Source organism: Mustela nivalis, assembly GCF_964662115.1.
Source record: "Mustela nivalis genome assembly, chromosome: 3".
NCBI lineage: Eukaryota > Metazoa > Chordata > Mammalia > Carnivora > Mustelidae > Mustela > Mustela nivalis.
The window spans coordinates 86,700,510-86,726,236 of record NC_139022.1 but is presented as its reverse complement, the minus strand read 5'-3'; the positions used below and the strand labels follow the sequence as shown (position 1 = coordinate 86,726,236).

Here is a 25,727-nt window from a genome sequence, read left to right as displayed (position 1 = left end):
AAGGTACAAGTAAAACGCTGCCCCCACCCCAGTCCCCTTCTGCTCCTTCCTTCCAGAGAGGGAACTTACCCTTCGAAGTCGCTTGCTGTCATTTCCATGTCACTGCAGGCCCCTGATACTTTACGTGAAACTCTTAGAGCCCAGTGTGTTTGAGAATTAATTTTCATATTTTAGAAAGGTAACGGGATCCCTGTACTTTCCCTGACAGCCCAGCAGTACCTGGGCCAGCGGCTCACAGTCAAATATATCAATATTTCTACAGAAGCCTGAATCAACATTCCCACTAAGTGGATTGAATACATATTTTAAATAGCTTTCCATGAGCTCAGTTGATGCTAGGCCATCAGAAGGGATTCCTATAGTCTTAGGAATAAACTTCAGGGTTTTAGAGTTTTGCATTCCTGGATACAGGACTGTGGACATTGATTTTCCTCTGAGACCTATGTACAGATTCTTACATTTTTTTATTAGCTAATTTCCTTATCTTCACTTTGATCATTAAGGCTTCTTTCCTGCTTACAGTGATTTTATTATTCTTTTCCTGATTGCTTGAGTTGACTTAGATTGTGTTTTATTTGTTGTTGTTTTTTTTCCCCAGCAAAAAGTGTTTAAGGCTGTGCTTATACTCTTCTGAATAGAGACTTGGTTTAACTCATAAGTTTTTCCAGTGGTGTTTTCATTTTTATGGCTTATAAAACAATCTCATTACATTACAAAAATTCCTCTTTGTCTCTGTGTGGACTTATAAGGTGTTTTATAATTTCAAGGTGTGAGGGTATTTTTAAGCTTTAGTCATTAATTTCTAGTGTTACTGCATCGTGATGCTTCAGTGTTTATGAAGTGCATTTATTGTTAAACTAATGACAGCTTTAAAAAAAAACTGTTAAAACTGAGATTTCGGATGAGTGTTAACTTTACAAATTTGCTTATTCTAATCATGTTTCTCTTGCTCAGAAATTTCTCAGTCTCTTTTGTTAGAATTGCTTATAGAGTTTACCTCCCAGTGAAAACAAAAAGAAAAGTCTGTTTGCTTTATAGGTCTATTTCTCAGATTGATTAAAAACAGTGTTATTTAGTTACTCATTTTTTCTGTGTTACCTTTCTCTAAGTATGAAGTGACAGTTTTCAGAAAGCAAATCTATACGTAAGAAATTTAAAAAAAACACCACTGCAGCTGCTTTAACAAAGGAAAAGAGGGGAGGGGATATGTGCTATGGTGAGTGCTGTGAATTGTGGAAGACTGATGAATCACAGACCTGTACTTCTGAAGCAAATAATATATGTTAATAAAAAGAGAAAGAGAGGGAGAAGAGGAAGTCTAGCCAAAGGAATAAAGGAAGAAAAAAAAATTCCAAATTTTAAAACAATGGCATTAGTGAGAAAAGGATCTTCATCTCTTCCCCTTTTCACCCAAGGCACATATCAATGTATCGATAGACAGCATGCCTTGTAAAGGAAGATCTCATTACGTTATTTATAATCACACATCATAAAAGTCATTTTATGTTACTCACCGGAAAGCCACTGTATTTAATTGTGAGCAGTGGTCCAAGCAAGGGTACCATACTCAGTTGAGAACTAATCTGTCATTTCATGCACCCAGATTGTCCAGGTATCACTTTCTTGCCTTGGCTTTGAACAAGTCCTCCCCATTTTCAGAGCCTGGGTTTTCTGCAAGAGAGGAAACTATCTTTTGGGAAATGGTCAAGTAGACAAATGAGATGAAATATGGAAGGCAGTTTGACCTCACAGAGAAAGCAGTAAGGGTATACGTTTGGACACTAATTACTGTAATTATAATGTGAAAGGGAAACTATAAAATGGTGATGTCACCCAGGTTCACTGCTTTGATTGTGAATTCACTTGAATTTGAATTCACTTTCTCACACGGTCCCCTAACCTCCCTGTGGTTTGTTGTAGTCCTCCTCTTCCTCCCAGGAGAAGCTGCATCAGTTACCCTACCAACCAACGCCAGATGAATTGCACTTCCTGTCGAAACATTTTTGTACTACCGAAAGCATTGCCACAGAAAACAGATGCAGGAACACGCCTATGCGCCCCCGTTCCCGAAGTCTGAGGTAGGTGGACCTGATTGAAAAGTGTTACTTAATTGGATTATCTGTTTTTAACCATTTCGAGGGAAGTAGTTTGTTCCTCTATTTCATCTATGTGTGAATTGATTTGTGCACTACCCCAAAAATCGTGTGATTTTTCCAATCTCTACATGATATTGGTAATTACCACTAAAAGGCATCTTACTGTTTTTCTTTATTTTTTCCTATTTTTTAAAAGATATTACTTATTTTTTTTTGACAGAGACACAGCAAGAGGAGAACATAAGCAGGGGGAGTGGGAGAGGGAGAACCAGGATCCCCACTGAGCAGGGAGCCCAATTCGGGTCTAGATCCCAGGACCCTGAGATCATGACCTGAGCCAAAGGCAGATGCTTAATGACTGAGCCATCCAGGCCGCCCTCTGTTTTTCTTTGCATTTCTTTCAATTTGTAAATTGGGATAGTAGCAATAATCAGGATGGACTAAAGAGACCTCCTGTAAAGCCTTCTTGCATTGGAAATTTCAAGTCAATCTAACTGTGGTACAGGAGCACTTAGTGTTCTTATTTTAAGATGAGTAAGCTTGGCTAAAAAGGAAGGACAGCAAAAAAAAAAAAAAAAAAAAAAGATTTTCCTTTAGATTCCACATTATAAAAGTTCATCTATATTTTTCATCTTTCTTCCCTTCATGAGTTTTTACTTTTTCCAAGCTTATGAATTAATTATTAGGAATATATATCCCTTCAATTTTGACTTTGAGTAGGGCCAGAAATATATAGAGATAGATTGATGTGTTTTACAAATTTTTGTTTGGAGTTTTGTTGTTTTTTGTTTGTTTGTTTGTTTTTTTAGGATGTAGATTCTAAAACAGATTTGTGTTCGGGATGTTTATTAGGGGGTGCTTAGGATTTATCCCATGTGAGGAAGGCCAGCAAGCTGACTTGAACAGAAAGAACTCTAGGTGCCACACAGCTGACTCCACAGGGAATTCTGGGTATGGCATGACCATTAGAGTTACCCCTCTCTGCCAAATGGCCCTTACTTTTTATCCTTACCTCAGTTGCTGAGTGCGGTACCCTGGGAAGGACTTGGCCTGGGTGAGGTGACTGCAGCTGAGGCCATCTTTGAAGGGACTGAGGGCTGATGGCTTCTGTAGTCCCAGCTGCTGGGGCAGCAGGTCCTTCTCTGCAGGATGATCAAGGCAGTCCATCTCCACTGTATGAATCTTGCTGCTGTAGAATTGGTATACTTTCCTGTTGAAGATTTTACTATAAAAATAGTTTGTCAGGTGTTCAGTTGAATATCAAAGTTTACTGATAAGGGTTTTCCCCTTTCCCCTTTGTACTTATTATTTTTTTTTTAAGTAAACTCTCTTCTAAACATGAAGCTCAAACTCATGACCCCACATCCAAGAATCTCATGCTCTACTGACTGAGCCAGCCAGGTGCCCCTGACTGGGATATTATTTAGGATAATAAACTGATAGTTAATGTACCCACATTGAATGATTTGGCAACATGTTGTTATTTTGAGTTAGGGAATAAAAGTTCAATGTTATGAATTCATTTAGGGACGTTGTGTTTTACCACATGGGTGCCCATTTTATGGTTTTATGAAAGGAGTTCCTTGGGTATCTAGTACAGCCTGTATTCTCCCAGAAGGGTAAGCACTGTCCTCACTGAGGTTGCCCAACTCTGTAACACTAAGAAGAAACATGAAACTGCTATTGAAAGGAAGAAGAGCACACAACAGCTCCATGCCTCTGTTTCATAGTGTACGTAATGCTGACTTCAGCACCCCCAGAGAGATCTTTGCGAGGCTAGAAAATGGATTTCAGTGGCGACACCTGTGCCGCGGAAGACCGTCAGACCTCTTTAGTGGCACGTGGCAGAGCGCAGGTGTTGGAAAAAAGTGTGAAATTGCTCTGTTCAGTGTGTCCTCGATGTTGCTGTTTGGAACGATCTTCTTTTGTTTTATATTGCAATTCATTAATTGGTTTCCAGAACAATAGAAATGCATTCTACATACAGAATATAATCTCAATTTAAGAACGTTTCTGACCTCCTTTATATTGTAGCTCTCATTATTTCGTGGCATTCCATTTCTAGAGCTTCCTTTTTGAATCCTGTTCAGGATGTCACTGTTTGTGGGTATTTATGTGTGTACTAATGACTGATTTTGTAGTTTATTACCTAATATTCTTGTCTTGCAAAGGTTGTATAGTACTTTGATCCAACCAGTTGTTTATAAATAAAAAGCTTATTTTCATTTCATGCTGAGGCAAGTTTCAAAGGGTCATTTGCTCTGCTTACAGCCCTGGACGTTCTCCCGCCTGCTGTGACCATGAAATAATTATGATGAACCATGTCTACAAAGAGAGGTTCCCAAAGGTAATGAACTGAATTGAAGATGTCCAGCATCTAAACCAACGGGCAATATGGGTGTAGCGTCCATAAGGTGGTTTGTTATGGGAAAGCATGGGCCAATCGCGTAGTAATGAGTTAGACCTGTATAGAACAGCACCACAGCTTCTAAGAAAGGTAAAAATTACTGAACAATTTTTACTTAAATGGCTGAGCACTACCCACACTCTCTGTGTGCTGAGCTCCCTCTAAAGCAAATCCTGCTGGTTGCCCAACCCCCTGGGTGGGCCTGGTGGGGTCCCACAGGGAGAGGGAGCCTCTGCACCCACACGCTCCCCTGCCCATTGTCTGGGCCTGCTGTATAGTGCCAAGGGCAATCCTTTTCCTTCCTTAGACACCTGGAGAGTGGTATGTGATGAACGTCTTTTTTTCTTAAAAAACAAAACAACCCCCAAAAAACCTCCTTTTTCTTTTCTGTGACTTCCTGCGTCTTCAGCAATTACATGTCTAACCCTATTAATTTAGAAGGGAAGGTGCAGTTGCAATGTTCCCCAATAGAAGGGCGAAGGGAATTCACACTGAGCCTGAAAAGACTTGCTGAGGAGTTGCTGACAGATGCCCCAGCTGTGGAAAGCTGCCGTTTGACGTTCCCTGACCCTGGCTTGCACGACCTTTCCCCTAGTGCTCCTGCACAGTCAGGAGAGTACAGCCTCTCCATTGTGTTCCTGTTCCTCCCCAGCTACTCGTGTAGCCCTAGGCAAGAAAACAAAAGGAAATCTCTGGTTTCATAAATCACATGTAGAGTACTTATTATTTGTAATGAACCCAACATTGATGTCATTGATTAAAGCCGTCTTAGCTATTAATTACCTGTCCCTTGTCACCAGGGAAATAGGTTCTGACTCTTCATAGTCTGTGCTGGTTGGGATTTTAGAGAGGAGCAGGAGGCAGAGGGCACCCCTCTCTGCATAGACAGTTAATATAACCAGGGGATACTGATTAGACACTAGGGCATCACAGAAAATGAAATCAAAGTTGCAAAGGAAATTTTTGATAGATGTACCCAAGGAATCTCCTTGGCCTTTTGTACAAGATGTAGCTTTATGAGAGAAGGGTAAGGATGTTCCTGGTGCATTTAAACCTGCTACAAAATGACTCTTGGCCCACCCTGTGGAATTCCAGCAACAGTCCTGAGTTTTGAATAGGTAAAAATTTAACTGGGTATCGTTGAACATCCATGTGAAAGAAAGAGCCCAAGATTTAAAATGAAGACATAACAATGCACAGTATTGTTTGGCTTATTTGAAGAAGCTGACATAGCCCATTTCATATTTGATAGGATAGGAAAAAAATCATTATCACCCTTGGATAGTCAGTTTCCCTTTACCTCACATCTTTCTTGCGTGAGATAAGGCTGCTGTTGCTGCTTAAAAAAAAAATTTTTTTACATGAGCATTAGGTGTTATATCCAACTGATAAATCACAGAATTCTACCTCTGAAACTAACATACAATATTTGATAATTGGATTTAAATAATTTTTTTTAAAAAACAGACTATTTTTTAGAGCAGTTTTAGGTTCACAGTGCAGTTGAACTGAAAGTACCAAGAATTGTCATATACCCCAACCATGTCTCCGCAACACCCTCCCCATTCCAGCACACCCATCCAAATACCCTCCCCCATGAATATCCCCCATCAGAGCAGTCCATGTATTAACAATTGATGAACCCGCCTCGACACATCATAATCACCCCAAGTCCATAGTTAACATTTAAGGTTCACACCAGGAGGTATATTCTGTGGGTTTTGACAAATATATAATGATATTGTGTATGCACAATTAGTTTTGAGAAATCTGTTTCGTAATTTGTGGAGGCCTCTGAAAATGCTACGTAAATGTAATGATTGTCCGTGTGTGTGTTTTGTTGTATTTCATCTGTGTGTGCACGTCTTCTCTCACTAGGCTACGGCTCAGATGGAAGAACGTCTGAAGGAAATTATCACCAGCTACTCCCCTGACCACGTTCTTCCTCTAGCAGATGGAGTGCTTAGTTTCACTCACCACCAGATTATTGAACTGGCTCGAGATTGCTTGGATAAATCCCACCAGGGTCTCATCACCTCACGATACTTCCTTGAATTACAGCACAAATTAGATAAATTGCTACAAGAGGTATGAACCACATACCGTGTAAAGTTTTCTGATTCGTTTTGCTTTTCCCCTGAAAAAAGAGAAATTTCACGAGTGCATTTGCTTCCACGTTTTAACCGTGAGATAGAGTTCATATTCGGAGGGAAGCAAAGAAGAAGAAAAAACTGATTGCTACTTTCTATAAATTGATTGCCGTCATCATTTATAGTAATAGAAAGTTAATGTAATAACCTTTATAGGAACCTCAGGATCCAACCATCTATGGCTCTGGGATAAGTGGATTGTGAAGGATTTTGAGGCAGTGATTTTTCCCCCTACCCCCAACCATAAAGTTATAAATTGCCTGAGTGCATGTGTGTTATTTGAGGATGCTATCTAGTCCTAATATCTGAAAAAGCTAAATGGAAAACGGCTGGCTTCTTCCAGGCCTGTGTCCTATTAATTGACCTGCACGTGGTATTGGGCAGTAAATGGTAACTTATATTTTCATTAGTGTCAGTTCCTCTTCTAACGAAATATCCAATTTCCAAAAGACAGATAAACACAGGGCCTGCCTGAGCCAACCCCTTGAATGTTTAGCTCCCGATAACAACCAGGACAGGAAGGAATGTGTATGGTAGAATGCAATTAGTGTATATATTGCTCTACTGACTAAAATTGATCAGCAACAACCTATAAGTAAAACCTGTTTAGCCTATATATTTGGATATATTGTATTTCTCTACCTCACAGGGCAGAAGCTATGCCCTTGTCAGCATGATTATACGTGTTTTTCTCTAACCATGAATATGTAAATAATTGTGTGGACCTGAAGGAAAATAGTAGCATTCTAGTTTTCTGGAAATTATCTGTCTGCCCCAACTGAGTTTAGTTCTGGTGAGATCTCTCTCTGACCGGCAGCCACTATTTATCTTTTCTTTCCCATCCCAACATCCCGACAGGGTTTTCTGTACTTTGGTCCCATTACTCATATTTCAGCCCTTCGTGGTCCATTAAGGCAGTGTTTCTCACCATATTTTAGGGCTGGTAAATATGTTGTTTTTGGGTTTTGGTGTTCATTTCCAATTTGTCTTGCACCTATTCTTCCACATATAAAATGAAAATAAATTTATAGGAAAATGATCTTGCATTTGGATGTATAAGCAAAGTAAAAATATAAGAGCTGCTAAGTGCTTACTCTCAGTAATTTTACTCATGTCATCACAGACTGATGGCTCAGGGACTCTCTGCAGCATAGGCTATAGTGGCCGTGTGGGCAGGGATTTTGTCTGTTTGTGCATCTAGAATAACGTCTAACTCATAGGAAAACACTTGTGGAGTGAATGGCTTCTGACCTCCTCTCACTGAACTCATTGAAGTCCATTCTCCTCCTCACTGTCCTATCCACTGTACATTCTCTCAGAGCAGCCTGTTTAACTGAATATTATTAGATTTAGCAATACTAAAGTTTTCCCTTTCTCTCTTGCTAACCCTTCCCCCTCCTTTCAAGTTATTCTTATTCTTGGTACCTCTAAAATTACTAATTTCTTCTCTGCTTCTTCCAAGGGCTCTTCTAACTTGTGTTTTCTAGAAGTTAGCTTTCCCATATCTGATTGATGGCCCACGGCTCCTCCCCCCTGGAGATATCTTGTTGGCTATCTTAAAGACCAATGAACTCTAATGGCTTCCATTCTGCATCTCAGATCAGCAGCTCTCTCTTAGATTTCAAATTCATGTGTCTGCCTGTCTGTTGAGTGTCTCTCCACCAAGGCAGTAATCCTAACTCCCACATTCTTGCTCCTATGAGGCTGTAAGAACATATATCTAAGAGTCTTCAGTGGCTCCATTCTGCCTACAAGTAGAAACCCTAACATGGCCCGTTGAGCACAATGCATTTTGTAATGATCTGTTTGGGGGTTTCACTTAAACAGCATGAGAGAGTTCTTTGAAAGGCGAGGGGGCTCCGAGGGAGAAGCAGGGTCCCTGCTGAGCAGGGAGCCCGACGCGGGACTCTATCCCAAGACCCTAAACTCATGACTTGAGCTGAAGGCAGATGCTTAACCAACTGAACTACCCAGACACCCCAAATAGTGCATTTTTAAACAGAAGAAGCAGTTAAGAGAGTATCTGTATAGTCAGCTTCTGTGAGATACTCCTATAATTCCACATACATGTCCCAGAATATTACTAAAATTACTAGTTTAGTCCTGTGTTTTTCATTCCTTCAGAGGCTTTCTCTGAAAAGGATAGAATCAATGTCCAGAGTGATTTGCTTTGAAATCTGCCCCCAGTGGGGTTCCTGGATGGCTCAGTCAGTTGGGCATCCAACTATTGATTTCAGCTCAGATCCTGATCTTGGGGTTGTAGGGTCAGCCCCACACTAGGCTCTGCACTCAGCATGGAGTGTGCTTGTCCGTCTCCTTCTGCCCCTCCCTCCTGCTCACACTCTCTCTTTCTTTTTCTGTATCTCTAAAACAAATAAATAAAATCATTAACCCCCCCCCCACACACACACACACTGAATTTTATTTCTGTTTAACAGACCTGGCAGATTGTTTCATGGCAGTTATTAAAAAAAAAAAATCATAGCTTTCAAAAATCATGTGAATGCACCATATAAGAGACAAAAATTGTTGATTTTGAGGTTGCCTGGGTGGCTCAGTTGATTAAGCCTCCAACTCCTGATTTCAGCTCAGGTCATGATCTCAGGGTTCTGAGATGAAGCCCTGTGTTGGGCTCCACACTGGGCTCCAAGCAGGTTGGGAGCCTGCTTAAGATTCTTTCTCCCTCTCCCTGCCCCTTGCGTGCTCTCTTTCTCTTTCTCAAAAAAAGAAAAAATTAGTTAATTAATTAATTGTTGATTTTTAGGAAAATTTGTCTTTTCAGCAGAGAAGCATGTATGTTTGTGGTATGAAGAGCAAGTTTTGATTATGAATAGGAATTTCTTATTTATCTTCACAGATAAACATTTCCTTCAGTCAGTCCTTGTGGGAAAATTGAAACAGTCTTCAGAATCGCCTTAACAGTGTCCTTCCAGGGTTTGGAGCTAAACAGTCACAGGGGAACTTGTGCCTTTTAGTTGGAGTCTTATTGTGGGAATTGCCTTTGCCTTCCCCAGGATGCAGTTGTTGTCACTTCCCAGCTGCGGCATTGTGTGCCTGCAGGGTATCTCTCCTGGCCACTTTCCCCATTGTCAGTTTTTTGCAGACCCAGGCAGGGTCCCCCTGCGGCTTTGAACAGCTTGATTTAACTGATGTCTTTTTAAAGTCCCCAGGTCTAGGTCAATTCCAGATGAATGCTTTTATGTCTCCCTGTGTTTTCTCTCTTAGGTGTATTTGCCAAAGAAAATACTATACATAGGAAGCTATAACCTACTCAAATATGGGTCTCAGTATTTTTTATAGCAGCCAACACTTAAAATACAAACACAGGGTATCCATTAGTGTTGGCGCTTGCTGTTGGCAGCCTGGAAACTCTCTCTCTTCTCCTGCTAACTGTGTGATTTTGTTTGGTGTTGTCTTAACAAAACTCCCTTCCCAATACTGTTAGTAGATAGAATGTTGTTTGAGTTAACATTACCCATTGTGTGTTTTGGCCTTAGTTACAGTGGATAATTCTTAGAAGTAACAAGCAGGAATGAACTGATTATTTTTACAGTTTTTAAAATGGAATTTGTGTAATCTAAACTAACTAAAGATTTTTTTAAGATACAGAGTTCTTTTTTCTCTTTGAAGAGTTCAGTAAAACACATTCAGCTTTTTAGATTTTCTTATATTCCTGAATTTGTAAAGCAGTAATTAGTACAGTAAGAGGAAATTCTGTATGTAGCCCACATTGTCAATCACGAAGTTAGGTGGCTTTTTTGTTTCATCTGTAAGGTTTTCTGTTTAGTTTTGATTAAGAAGAAGCTCTAAAGAAGGCATATATATAACCATGCTTCTTGGCATTCGTTATCTCTTCCAAAGTCTCTCTTTGGTGTAAAACAAAAATTAGAAAGAAAACCTAAGGCAGTTTAAATATTACGTATAACTCCTTATACATGTCTTAACATCCCAGCTGATTGCTAGGACCTGTAGTTGCTGCTACAAGTTGGTTTTCTTTGAATGCATTCTCTTCCACAATTATTCACCAGTGGTCTTTTTCCCCTGTGTTTTTTTCTTTGAAATGTTGGCTCTTTTGCTTTAACCTATATATATGTTTCCTATACCTACATTTTGGAAAGTTGCCTTTGATTTGATGGCTTAAAATTCGTAGACCTGGGCGCCTGGGTGGCTCAGTGGGTTAAGCCGCTGCCTTCGGCTCAGGTCATGATCTCAGGGTCCTGGGATCGAGTCCCGCATCGGGCTCTCTGCTCAGCAGTGAGCCTGCTTCCTCCTCTCTCTCTCTGCCTCTCTGCCTACTTGTGATCTCTCTCTGTCAAATAAATAAATAAAATCTTTAAAAAAAAAAAAAAATTCGTAGACCTGTTACCACTAAGTTTAATAACTTTTCACAGATTTAGTCTGCCACTTCTTTTCATGAGAGGGTTGGTTCTTAGAATAAAGCACCTTCAAGAATGATTTGAAATATTTATTAGTATATCTGTGAAATTATGTTCTATTGTACCAGCATCTTCTCGATGTGTGTTTTTTTAGTCCTCAGAGGAAAGTAAATCATGCCAATTTAAAAATTATGACAGCCTTAAAGTGAGTTGGCATAAAAGTTTACATGTTTAAACTTGTACAACTTTGGTTTTATGACTGCCTTGATGCAGATTTACCTCATTTCTTCAAAAAAGTATCATTGAAAATTTTAATGATGCAAACTGAGTTTTATTCTCAGGATATTTTTTGTGCTTGATGAGGCAGCATGTGACATAAAATTTAAAAAGATGGAGAGTCAGTTAAATTTTACTGAGTTGAGTGCCTAGGTATTATTTAATCAATATATGAAACCAAATTCGTATGTGTGTGTGTCAGTATAAATGTTATCCCCCTAACATTTGAAGGAAGCAATGCATACTTCTTACACATTATAACATGGTGAATTTATAGGCTAATTGTGGTACCCATGTAAGATCTATTTCATAACATAAATATATTAAATGCCGACAATAACAAATCAAGTCTCCTTATCTGCCCCTCACTCCACGTGTACCATGGGCTTAATGTGTCATAATCTGTTAATCTCTCTATCATTCATGGTTCACATTGAGAGTTTCAGTGTTTGATTTTTAACACAGAATAAATCAAAGTTTTACAGATGAAATTTAGCTAATAGAGCCATTTTGTAGATAAAAAAGTTTAATGGTGTCTATTTGTGAAGCGATAATGTTCGCTTATCAATCCTTAAAAAGTATTTTCTAAATCATTTAATTTTCAAATATTTGCAATTATCTAGTTAATGTACTTGGCTGATTTTCTTTTCCATTTAGTAGAGCAACCCTGTCTCACCTTTCTTTTTGTTGCTTTCTCACAGGCTCATGATCGTTCAGAAAGTGGAGAATTGGCATTTATTAAACAACTAGTTCGAAAGATCCTAATTGTTATTGCCCGCCCAGCTCGGTTATTGGAGTGCCTGGTAAGTTGCCCCTAGAGGGAACTCCATTATTTATTGTTAACTGTGGGAAAGCAGTGACCATCAGAAACCTCCAGTTTCATTTGGCTTCCAACACCAGAGTTAAATGGAAAGAGTCCACAGGAGCTACAACTTGTGAATGTTTATGAGCACATCCCCATGTGATTTTGTTTTCTGGTTTTAAGTAAAAATTCTAGGACTTGTGCTGTATTGAGTGATAATCATATCACATTCTGTTCAAAGTGGAAATATCATCATGAACTAATAGGCTTAATCTTATCTCAGCACCATTACTGTGTGACAGCTCATTTAAAACATTTGCTGGGCCTCACTTTTTTGGAGCTGGCAAGACGCAGAGAGAGGGTTTGTCATAACCTGCGGTTACTAGTATTTGTTCTTAAAATGTGGCACGTTAGAAACAGATGCTCGGCAGCAACCCACTAGGGAGAATACAGTAGCGTCCCAGATAGACTGGAAGAAGAGAAACTTCCAGAGATGAGTTCATTTTGTCCATTATATTGTCCTTGGTCATTTTCCTACTTTAAAATTTTTGTTTCAAGTAATTTTGGCTGAAATTTCAGTCCACCCTGTGAACAAATATGAAGCTTTGAAGATAAGACGAGTTTTAAGGGGCTTAACATAGTATCAGCACTCACTTTTAAGTTCTGCTAGCCATTAAAGTGTAACACTCCATGCAGTACGGCTTTTCAGAATTAAACATTCACACATATACATATAGGGGGGTATTGCTAGGGTTTTGATCTTATTTTGATTAACATGCATAGCTTTTTATAATAGTGAAATGTTCACAAGCCCCATAAATATCTACCAATGCACAGTGAGTCATGTGAGAGGGGAAATCTTGAGGAAACGGGGAGGGGCATGGTGGAGTAGGTGTTTCCATCAGTGGCCAGGACCCTTAGAACCACAGATTCAAAAGCACCATTTGGCATTGTCTCTGGAAGGATAAAGGGGAACAAATACTCTGGGAGAACCGTGTGACTGGCAAATGCAGGCAAAAGGAAGTCTCATTTTGTACTACGTCTCCCATTGTACTTTTTCTGAATTATGCACCACATGTTTGTACTTCCTGTATTTGTTTCATTTGGGGAAAAAATAGCATTTAGTATTAAAACTTGTTTCTCTGGACAGCCACAGATATGCTAATAGAAGATTTTGCCTTAAAAGAGGAAATGAATTTTTTCAATAATCCCTCCTCACCAGAAGTGAAAAAGTAAAAGTATAACCTTTCAGGGATAGAAACAGGTGACCTTAAGAGTAGAATTGAAAATGTTACTGTTCTCAGCACTGTTAAAGCTCAAATGAAACTGGAGCTTCAGAGTTTGAGGGGTTGGTTTCCAACCAGTGGTCTTAGGCCTGCTGTTTCAGGCCTGTGCTTTGTGTCATTGTAGGTTTCTAAAAAGGGCGCTGAGTGTATATGTTGGTTTTGACTTTCCTCCATTTGCAGCGAGATTTTTTTTTACATGGCCTTTAGAAACCCTTGAGTGATCTTAGGTGAAATGCTGATATTCTAAAGTTGTCTAGTTGGGGCATTAATTAAAATGGGAAACATCTTGAGGGGATAACGTCTAGGAAATTTAACTAAAAATAGCCTCTGTGGTTTAGATCTTCAAACATAATTGTATACAAGAAGTAAACCCATGACATCAATTTAGAGTGATGGAACTCTAAAGATTTTTATTACATCCTAGAAGTAGCAACCAAAGAGAATAAATACATGGGCAAAATATGCTACCAAATTTTAAAAATAGACACAGGTAATAGCATTAGTTTTATAATTTTGTCTTTCTTAATCTTCACATTCCATGAATATTAACTTAATTTTAGAATGTACTAATAAAAAGTGGTAATTTTGATATTTTAAAAAAATACTTTTGCACCCTTTTGTACTAATGGAGTTTCCTGCAAAACCTTTGAGAATGTGGATTCTAACATTACTCCTTTTGAGGCTGTTTATGCAAAGAGAGAAACTGAATCTTCTGGATGAGATTTTGGAGCTAAAAATTTTACTAAAAAAGGCATTATTTGAATTTTAGACATGTTCATTTTCAATAAGATAGCAGTAGGATATCTTCAAGGTTGCATTTTAAGGAAACTGGAAGTGGTTCCTCTATGAGTTACCAAGGACATGCATGCATTGCCTTAGAATATGAAAGCCTTCAAATATGAAATAAGAATTGTGTACTTTTTTAAAAGCCATTTGCTTCCTTCCTGCATAAATAACCTGCAACTGTGTATATTGAGCAAATCTTATTGTGAGAGGAATTTATGTAATAAAACCTCAGGGAATTTTGGCTCAAATAAGTATACATCTGTGTTTGTCTTCTGCTAGGAATTTGATCCTGAAGAATTTTACTACCTATTGGAAGCAGCAGAAGGCCATGCAAAAGAAGGACAGGGTATTAAAACCGACATTCCCAGGTACATCATTAGCCAGCTGGGGCTCAATAAGGATCCTTTGGAAGGTACGTACCTTGGTTGGGCTGACCTTTCACTTGACTGTGCACTACGACTTCAAACAAGAACTTAGCAAGTCTTTACTTTTTCCTCATGATTTAGCTCTGTCTGTTGAAAAGTGCAAATTTGGGGAGCCAGTTGTGCTTTGAAGAAAGAAAGCAACCCTTCACTATGGGGTTCACAACTCACTACGTTGAGTCCCAAAGAGCGGGTGAACCTGACCCATTTTGTGTTCTACCTAGAGTGTGGGTCTGAGGCCTTGAAATCCCAGAGGCCTGTCAGCCTGACAATACCACAGCGTCCTGCAAGGGTTCAGATTACAGCCTTCTCTGAGTACTTTTTCTCTTGCAAAGCTCAGTAGGGTTCTTCTCAAGTGTACTTTTAATTTTGAAGATGTTGCTAAAGAAATTAATTATAATTAATTTAAAAGTGACATTTAAAGTAATTGGGGAGTAATGCAACTGATGATAGATTTAGACAAGGTACAGTGTTGGTAGGTAGATTTTTGCGTGTAACAAAAAATTGTGAAAAATGGTAATATACAGGAAGGCCAGTGGGGGGAAAATATTTCTAAAAGCTTATAGGTCTAATGTTATTAAATACACAGAAGATTAAGCATCTTGTTAGTGGTTTTTAAAAAATCTAATACCAGTAAACTACTCCTCTGCCCCCAACCCTTTCTTGCTCTCTATTATTTGGATTAGCCTTTAAAACACTTGTTACATACCGCCTAGGAAGAGTCAAAAGCAATCAAAGACTCCTTCATTCGAAATCCTCTTCCTGGTTCATAAAATTGAATTTGCAAACAGCGTTTATCTTGCTAAATTGTTTGTAATGATGGTAACTGTTGGCACAGATATTTTCCCATCTAAAGCCCAGGAACCTGCTGCTCTCTGCCCTGCTCTCCTGTTACCCCCGCTTTGTTTGCTCTTACGGCCATTGGATCTTTGCTTCCAGTGAAATGATGCATGCATTCCTGGGAGATAATGCCAGATAAATTTATATTGTCCTGAAAGCAATACCACATCAGATTCATCACTTATCAGAGGCTGGTGGCTGCTTTTCCTGAAAAGTTTCCTGGGGAGAGATTTTTTCCCCATGGCTTTTAAATTACCATCTTTACCTTTTTGAATCATGAGTCTTCAGAAATGGTTTAAATCAATGAAATAAAAAGGGCAGATGTTTAATGGTATTTAGATGAGTTTTAAAAATCTCTTCAGGCATTGCAAAACGATGCCTTAGCTTCCTGCTTCAAAAGCTGACTCCTGGTTCCATTCCATTACTACTCACTGCTTGCAAATAATATGTATTTCCCAGATAATAGTTATTTAGCAGAAATCCTATTTAAAACAGCCATCTTTTAATTTGTTTTTTTTTTATGAAAATATTTGGAGTGGGGAGGCTGTCAAAGTACATTAGAGTGACTGTTCACGCTGGTAGAGTTGAGGTTGGTTCAGCCCTTGAACTGTAGAGCAAGTGGGCTCTTTGCAGTTTTCTTAACCCGGCAGTAAAGATCACTGTGGGCTGAACTTTGGTAGGTGAATCATCTGAGGCCCATTTATGTGCCTTTATAGAGACTCTAAAAAAAAAAAAATCTTAATGGTGATCTTGGACAAGTTTTGAGTTTAGTGATATAAATTCATCGCTGGGAGTCGTGTTTTTAACTCTTGATGCTTCATATTCTTGATTCTGATCTGACGGTGATTTTTAATCTCTTTGTTACCCCTTAACATGCCATTATTTAGACTCTCATCTCCATTTATTCCCCTTCTTGTCAACATTTACACTAACAGACCTACAGCCTGAGCTTTGAAGTTTGGGGGTGAGGATGGGGAGTGGAAAAGCTCAGGTCTGCACGCTGGCCCCAGCCCTGTGGGCCATGACCTTGACCCTGCAGCTGATGAGCTTTTGTGCCTCAGTATTCTTTCCATAAAACCAGGGAAATGGGACCTATTTGTAGAGTTGTTTTTAGGATTATAGGAGTTCATCTCTCCCCCCAAGATGCAGTAATGCGTAATAAATTTTAGGTACTGTTGCTCTTTTATTTAAACAATATTAAAATCCATCTTATCCTTGAGAGTCCCTGAGAGTGAATACATTTGCGCCCACCTCCCAGGCCCCCAATCTAAAGTGCCTATCATGCAGGAAGTTAACATCACGTGAATGACACTAAGAAATCACCTGGTTTGTACTGAGCTCATTTTTATTTTTGAATTTCCCCTACTGGTAAATTAGGAAAGTTAGTGTCAGTCTTCAGTTATTTTAGATTCTGGAATTTGTTGGTTTTTATCCGAAGACAACCCGCCAGTATTGTTTTGCTTCGTATCTTTTATGGGTAATCTCTCCCAAAAAGGATAATGATATTTGTAAGAATATGAATACATGAAATGAGAGTCTAAGGACTACTTTTAGATGCATACAAAAATAGGTAACTAAAAACTATAACTTTTGCATAAGTTACTATATATAATTTAGAATACATGTTCAATTTTGAAAAATTAGAAAATATAAGTATCTATGATCTTACCACTCAGAGATAACTAACTCCCCGTCAGCATTTTGGAGAGAATTCCTTCATGTTCTTTTTAATTAAGCACCTATTTTTCTTTAAAAATGAAAATTAAAATGAACAATTAAATGAATTAGGTTTCTTCATTTACTTATATAGACTCAGAGATGCATTCCATTGTAGACTGAGCAGTTAGATGCCGTTTTCTTCTTCTTTTTTCTTTTTTTTTTTTTTTTAATTTTATTTTGGTTTTGTCTCTTAACTAGACCACCAGGATAGTACTTAAGGTGGTGTTAGGCATGTGGCATCCAGCCCAGGATTGACTAACTTACAGGGTGTAACTAATAATCCTAAATAACCATCAATATTAAGTGAACACTTCACTTTTGTTAGTTGACATGCTAAGAGCCCTACAGTAATATCCTGTATCATACTTACAAGAAACTCTCGGACATGAATACGTTGTTCCCATTTTACAGAGAGGAAAGCCTGTGGGGTGAAAGGTCCCTAGGATGTGCTGATCATGGTGGTGTGCTAAGTTTTTTTGTTGTCCAGCCCCTCTCAACAACTACTACTTCGTTTGTGAAAAATTGCAAATTCTTCATGTACTAGGCAGGGGATATCTCTCAGTGGCTGTAAAGAAACAGAACAAGGAATATTCAACCTCAAGTTGAGGATCATCTCCGAGCTGGAGTCAGTGCGTCTTCCATGCCTGTCTGAGCCTGGGAAGACGTGCCTCTCTTGAGAACCCGATGATAAGAACAGTTATTACATACACACCCCTGCCCCCCAACCCTAAGTTTGTGTTGGCCAGTCAGTCCTGCTAGCTGAAGCAGAGGCCCAGCTCTGAAGTACCTAGGATCTAGGTGTTCATGAGACAATGTCCTGAACAATTTCCAGAATGTCAGTTATCAAGTCTTGCCATTTTTGATTTAAGATTTTCCCATGGGTACACTGAAGTATAGAGTAATTTTTTTCTTTTAGTATTGAAGAAGTTACTTCTTGTCTAGTTGAAATTGTCCTATTCTCTTAAACCTTGTTTTGTTTTGTTTTTTTAATTTAGAAATGGCTCAGTTGGGAAACTATGATAGTGGGACAGCAGAAACACCAGAAACAGATGAATCAGTGAGTGTAAGTATCTTTCTCAATGAAATATGGTGTTGGTTTTTCTGTTTATCAGCTTCTGGAGATTTGCAGTGTGTCAATAACTTTATTTCTTCCATAAACATATGTTGTGTTTCTATGTGCAAGGCAGTAAGCATATAATTTCAGCCCCTCTTTCCAAAGAGAAAGAGATTAATAAAAAGAAACCATACACAAAAAATAAAAATGATAAATTTGAAGAAGATGTACAAAGAAAAAGGGCCCTGTGCTACTAAAACATAACATTGACAGAGAGTGACCTTAGTCTTCCCAATCCAAAAAGATCTCCTGAGGAAATGGCCCAGGAGCTGTGGTATGAGAAGTTACTAGGGTGAGAAGGGCGTGGAGGGAACATTCCAGGCCCAGGGTGCAACCTGCACAAAGACTGTGTCACAAGGGATCAGAGTGCATCTGAGGATAAGGGTAGGGACACCATAGAGACTGGAGAGCTGGGAGCAAAAACCAGACATAGAGGTCCTTACTGTTCATCTTTGTCAAATCCTTCCTTTCAAAGAATGGTGGGAAGCTATTGAACTTGGGAAGAAATGTATGTGTTTGTGGGGTGGGATAGATGGACAGGAAGTTGACCCAGTCAGAGTTACAGCTTAAAAACAATCTTACAATGGTGGTATAGATCACAGATAGGGGTGACCATGGAGAAGCCACTCAAGAGGCTTGGCAGTGGCACAAGGAAAAGTTCCGGGATATTGGTGCCATTGTCCCTAATTGTGAACACCAGAAGGGGAACCAGGCTGAAGCAAGTTGGGGGTGGTCAGGAAAGAGAGGCAGCTGTGTAGCTTGGGGGCTAAGTCTCTAGAGTAAGATGACCTGGATTTGAAAGCTGGCTGCATCTCTCACTAACTGTGGACATCTTCTCTGTGCCTCAGTTTCCTCTTCTATAAAATAAATATATAAGGTGACAAAATAATAAATGAGATAATTTATGTGAAATGGTTAGATCAGCAACATTATTAAATGCTAAATAAATGATAGTTGTTTTGTTAACTTTATCCTAATTATTATAATTTTGAATTTTATATTATATATTATATAATTATATTATAATTTTGAATTTGGGTATTATAATAATATAATAATTAATAATAATAAAACTATAATATTATAATTTTGAATAAGTGTAGACTTAAGTTTTGGGGGGACATTCAAGAAGAGCCATTACACTAGCATCCGTATACATGGTGTGGGATCTCCCAGTACTTGGAGGGTTTGGGGGAGTTCTGAATGGGGTAAGAGTCATCCATGGGCATGAATGTGGTCACCTGGGTGGGGAAGAGTTAATGAGACAGGTGGGCCTTGAAAAGAATCTTTGAGTCCAAAGCTGCAGGGCCCCATCAGAGTGGAATGGTAGGACAAGTGAGTGGTTCCAGTCTTGAATTATGTCCTCTGAGATAGGGTGTTAGCAGTGATGACTAGACCCAGGGCCCATGGCCAGAAACCTTGGTGAAATAGAGAAGAAGAAGAGTGGCTTGGTTGAGCAATATAAGTAGCCCAGAGGCCACTTCATGGCCCCTGAAGTCACCCAGGATAATGAGAGAAGCATAGAGGAAGGTGGGAAGCTGGGTACCCAGGTCTTCCTTTGATAAATGGGACAGTGTGTCAACTGATGACAGCATCCAGTGGGGGAGGGTGACAAACACCTCAGACTCATGGGGTTTCTTCCACAATTACAGGAAAGAGCTCTGGGCTCTGCAAAAGGAGCAAAGAGGCTGTCCATGCTCATCCTCTTAGACTTAAGATATGTGGAGTATGAAAGAATATTTCCAAAAGAAACAAACAAACCCATTTTACTTATTATTACCCTTTGAACTCAACTTTTTAAAGAAATGTCTTTTTGAGAATAGATTATCTAAACCATGGTAAGACTAATGATGTGGAAGTCAGGAGAGGCACACATTGCCTCGTTGTTGCTGACTGCCTTTTCCAAATAAGAACGGTTGCCACAGGAAGGACAGACATCCTCTGATCAGGGACAGAAATGCTACACCAACTGAGCAGCAGGGAGCCCAATTTGGGACTCAGTCCCAGGATCCTGAGATCATGACATTAGCTGAAGGCAGAGGCTTAACCAACTAAACCACCCTGGCACCTCCAAATTAGAAATTTTCAAAAGCTTGGTGCCATCATCTCCCAGAAATGGAGGTTCACTTAAACTAGACTGAGGCTCCGTCATGAGAGGCAATCTCTCAGCACCGCCCTGCAGAACTCAACTTGAAAGCTGTGTGCCAGCTTCCTTTGGCTCGGATACTGCCCTTCAACAGATTCCACACCAGAGCATAGAATGCAAATGTTATTTGTGGTACTATTAAAACCATTTTCTTGAGTTCTCAACTCTCCTAACTTCCTTATTTTGTTTCCAAGAGCTCGAATGCTTCCCTGAAACTTCAAAGGAAACCTCGGGAAAGTGATTTTGAAACGATTAAATTGATTAGCAATGGAGCCTATGGGTGAGTAATTCAAGAAAGCTCTCTATTGTATTTTAACACACCTGAGTAATACATTCTTCGCATTTATCCTAGGCCAAATAGACATCATTAGGGACTTGAGTTTTCAGTTCACTGCTCCTCCACTGGTGGGTATAATATGCAGCCCAAATCGTTTTTCATTTAGATACTCCATCAAGAAAGCCTATCAAGTGACCTGGAATTATTTTAGAGGTATGAAGAAGGAGACTTTATAAAGTAAATGTACATTTTTATATATACCCGTTTCCGCTTCCTTTACTGTGCCCTTTGGGTGCAGAAATACCTGATTCCTGGTCATATATATGCATACATACATTTCTATCTGGATATATAAATAATCTATATCTCTGAAAACATGTAATTTCATATATAGATAGCATCACTACTTAAGAGTTAGCTAGTACTTCCTCTCTGACCGCCAGTCAGTCTGGTGAGAGAAGTACTTAAATGAGAAGACTGCTTGAAAATTTAAAGCAGTATATTTCCCTCAGTCTTTATATTATACCAGCATTTTGTTTTGCTTTTCAGCTGAAGTCCGTGTTCTTATCTGGTCACATTAGCGATGCCCCCTTCTTGCTTCTTATTTAGAGACGCAGGGTTTTCCTCTCAGGACGTAGGAAGGGTCAGTGGTGACGGGATCCTGCTGAGTTACTAAGAAACAGTTAGGAAGGGTAATTAATACACATCCCGTGTCCTGATCCGTTTTAGACAGCCCAAGAGCTCTAGTTTAATTAAGTATTAATCTCAATTCCATCTGTATATGGAGGGCAATAAACAATCCCATAGACATTTATTGCCATTTATCACACAGATGAGCAGATGAGATAAAGTGATTTTTGTTATGCCACAAGGGATGTTTCTCCTTATGACTTTTTTTTGTCTCTAATATTTTCCACACCATTAACTTCGTGAAGAACTTAAATAGTTGTGAGTCCTTTCTGTGCTTCACTGATTTATTTCCAGGATTATGTCAAATGGTATATTTCTTGATGTGGCTTGTAAATGTTTTCTGATGTCCTATTTTCATAACATTGTCTTTCATTCAGGGGCCTCGCGTTAACTTTATCCCCTAAGAAAATTGATTTAGCATATAGTCGTTTGTGAGTTTTGTTTGTTTCTTACTTGGTTGTAGTTCCTGTTGGTTCTTGAGATCCTCCGAGGATTTCTTCCTTCATTAGGGAGAAAAACGGGTCTTTGATTTAATGGGTCTCTGGGCTGGAGCACTGATAGATTTTATTGGCAATGGAATTCTAGAATAAGATGATCTGTGAAGCACCACTTTTATCAAATTTGGGCATATATCTTAGCAGTATTTGGAGTTCTAATTGGTTGAGTAAACTCATTTGTAGTGCAATTAAAGCGCTGTCTCGTAGATGAGGTATATCACACTTCGGGGACTGGTTGGGAATATACAAGAAGTTAAACAAGCTGTGCATCGGTAAACAGCCCGGATGCAGGCCAAGTCATTAATGGGCTGACAAGCTGCCTGCGGGAACTTCTGCCCAGCAGCCAAAACTTCTTTCCCTCTTTTGCTCTCCTTAGATTTAATCTCCCACTACATTTCTGACAGATTTCCCCTTCGTTTTAATTCTTTTTAATTTAAAATTTGAATGGCGCTAAACCCATTGGTCTACCCAGTCAGGATGCTGACGGCAGGCTTCCGGAACCTGGCTAAACACGGGGATGCTTCTCTGGGTGGGTGAACTGAGGCTGTTGGAGGTTTCCTTGGCATTTGTGTTAAAGTCCGCCACTCACCTTGGTGGCTTCGAGTGACCTTGATTCTGCGACGTGGTGAAAATCGCCTGTCCTGGAAACTAACCCTGTCATTAGAAGGAGCTAAATAACACATCAGGGTTTTCTCAACATCATACTTAGTGACAGTTTATGTTGTAAACCCAGTCTGCTAATTTGATATCATCCAGTCTCCTCCACTGAACATGTTTTGGACACTGAGCACTGGTTTATATATATTTTCTTCTCGCAAGAGCCCCAAGTGCTGTTGATGTTATTTCCGCCTAGATGTGGGGAAAGAGGGGCTCAGAGGCACGGCTGGTCACAGGTGTGCTGATTCTAAGCAGTGTTCCTCCCTTCTCCAGGTACTGCTGTTGCAACTTGGAGCCGTCTTTTCTTAATTCCACCTGGACTTTTAAAGGACAGCTTTGGATGTTTTCAGAGTGAAAGAGTAAAACTGACTTAATTTAAAAAAATTAAATTTCAAAGGCACAACATTTCTGTCCCACTTTGCTTTTTGTTTCTAGCTTTGCTGTACATCGTTCTCTCTGATGCCTCAAAAGATGGGGTCATTTATGCGACAGATGCATGTGCATCGGTTGGTGGCTACAGCTCTCTCCCTACAGCCTTTCCTCTAATACGTTCACTCTTGTTCGCATGTACAGATTTGCTCGCACGGATTCATGTCCTGGGCTTTCGGGTTTACGCATTATTTTATACACATGAGATACTCACACTCCAGAGAGGACTGATTCATTCTGTTCTAGATCCCATCAGCTTTTGATTCCATCTCTCTCTACCGTCCCACTCCTCACTTCTGCCTGGGGTAAAAAAAGCTTGACTGAGAGAGGACAGGTACCCGGCTCCATGCATCATCCCCCGCCCTTTGGTTCTACTATTTACCAGGCAGATCAGTGTAGGAAAAAAGAGACCGAAGCAGCCTTTTGAAAGAAAGCAGCCTTTCTTTCAGGCCAGACTGCAGAGAAATGAGGGGCTGAGTCAGTTCAGTCCAGTTTTATAACCTTGGATGGTGTGTAGCTGTGCTTAGCAGTGTTAGATGTCTTGTCCGTCAGCCAGCTTCTGTCTGTCTCTCTGTTTCAATCTCTCTCACCCTGAATTCTCTGCTGAATTAAGTCAATTTGGAATATCAGCTTTCAGGAGAGGAAGGAGGGTGTACATGAGAGAGGACAATTACTGCTCAACAACCGGATTTCAGCATTAAAAAGACTATTCCTAAGGCAGTAAAGAACTGTAAAAACAAGAACATAAAACAAAGAGATAAGTAGCTACAGCAGATTCTAATTAAGAAGCGTAGTTGACTTTTGCAACTTGATCAAGATATGAGCGTCCCCGGGCAGTGATGTCTCAAGCTACCTATAGGATTAATTTCTGTGGATGTAGGTAAATTTCCCTAGGCATTGACTGATGATGTTAAGCACATCCTACTAAGGCAAAGCAAAAAGTCATGAGGTTCTATAAATTGCAAGTCTGAGAGTAAAGGTGTGGGTCCTTCCCCATTCACAGAGTGCCCCTGGGAAACCTAGTCCGGATGCCAGTCAAACTGGGCCCGAAGCCTCTTTCTCCTTTGTTCTTTCATTAAATGGTGGAAGGCTATTCTTCCTTCCCCACTTCCTGTTGTTCTCAGACATACGGCTGAGCAGTTTTCCATGTAAGAAACACTGATAGTTGATTGAAAATCCCATGGCAGCCCTCTGACAGTCTACAAGTGTGGTTCCTAGTATCATGTCTGGAGGGTCCTCAGTGCATCATCTACTCGGTGTGAAATATCCAAAGAGAGAGAACGTGAGCTGTATTCCAGTTGACTCTCGGTCATAGGCAAGCACTTACGTAAAGATACTGTTTTTGTCAACATTTCAAATTCTAAATTTCATTTTAAAATGTAAATTCCCTGTTTCAGAAATTTGTCTTCATAACAATATTTGTTCCCCAGTGTTTGTCTTCTGTTTCTGAGTAAGTCAGGTTATTTTCTGTGCTCCCTTTGTATCTGTCTGTCCACTTTCCAACATCTGATTAGGAGAAGCTCAAGGTTTTGGGGGGATCTTGATTTTATTCAGTCAGTATTTGAAAAAGAAAAATAGTGTAAAAGTCTTTGATCCAGAAAGAAGTAGTAGTCGGTTGGTTAATTAAATTGGTCAGAGTCGGAAATCATTAAAAAAAATGATGTATACTTTAAACATACTTTTAATTTCAGATGCATCCTGAAATTAAACATTTCAGTGTAATCTAAATATATATAAATTCAGAGGTGCCTGGGTGGCTCAGTCAGTTAAGCATCCGACTCTTGATTTTGGCTCAGGTGACAATCTATAGGTTGTGAGATCCAACCCCATTTCTTGCTCTGTGCTGGGCATGGAGCCTGCTTGGGCTTCTCTCTCCCTCTCCACCCCCCCACCCACCACTCATGTACTCTCTCTTCAAAAAAGAAATGATAATCACACACACACACGAGCGCGCGCACACACATATGTGCGTGCGTGTGTGTGTGTGTGTGTGTGTGTATAATTTCAGTAGTCCTCTGATATAAGGCCTTTTTAGGACAGCCTATATAAACCATCTTTCTAATACATTGTTTTTGTTTTCTACTTTCGCTACTTTAAATATGAAGCAGGAACTTGAAGCAATCTGCGTGTAGGAATCTAGACTGTATTATTTTTCCCGCTTTTGAAAACCTTCTCACCCATACTAAATCGATAGGATTTTTATTTAGTAGCTCATATTTACCATATCTATCAATACTTTCCAAAGCATTCCATTTTTTAAAAAAATAAACAACAAAGTTTTTCTTTTTCACACTCCTGTTTCATCGGTTTAAATATCTGTTTAAATTAGTTAATCCTGATATCAAGCCTCACCAGAAAAACAGGTGTAGGAATAAACCCAGCTGGTGAGAGCCCCAGCGTTTGACATCCTGAAGAAGACTGCTAGCCTGTGTGGAAAGTGTTGGCCACCCAGCTGGCCAGCTCCCCCGTCAGTTTGTGGTACAGTGGAAATAACAGCGCTAGATTCTTTCTTGAGTTGGTTATATAAAGTGTGGGTAAAAGAGATTTTTTTATACAGTGAAGGAAAGAAGAGAAGACCAAAGAAATATTGGGGTGGGGGGGAGAAGTAAAGCAAAATCAAAAAGGTAAGGTTTAAACAGAGACCCCAAAAAAATGATTTTGCAAGTGAAGGAGAAAGACGGATACAGTGAAAAGGCAAACATACAGAGTTGAAAGAAAAATGAATTTCTAGTTGAACAGTTGGGAGGAACATGTGAA

At 39.5% G+C, this 25,727-nt stretch overlaps 1 protein-coding gene across 16 annotated transcripts in view; it reads left to right on the top strand.

Moving 5' to 3' along the window:
* MAST4 (microtubule associated serine/threonine kinase family member 4) overlaps positions 1–25,727 on the top strand; it is a 548,711-nt gene that overhangs the window by 481,119 nt on the left and 41,865 nt on the right. For all 16 annotated transcript variants that reach the window (XM_082723013.1, XM_082723009.1, XM_082722999.1 and 13 more), the window contains 7 exons: positions 1,921–2,078; positions 4,368–4,443; positions 6,382–6,591; positions 12,007–12,108; positions 14,459–14,591; positions 18,156–18,223; positions 20,615–20,700. In XM_082723013.1, the coding sequence (XP_082579139.1) occupies positions 1,921–2,078; positions 4,368–4,443; positions 6,382–6,591; positions 12,007–12,108; positions 14,459–14,591; positions 18,156–18,223; positions 20,615–20,700 (833 nt within the window). The remainder of the gene's footprint in view (positions 1–1,920; positions 2,079–4,367; positions 4,444–6,381; positions 6,592–12,006; positions 12,109–14,458; positions 14,592–18,155; positions 18,224–20,614; positions 20,701–25,727) is intronic.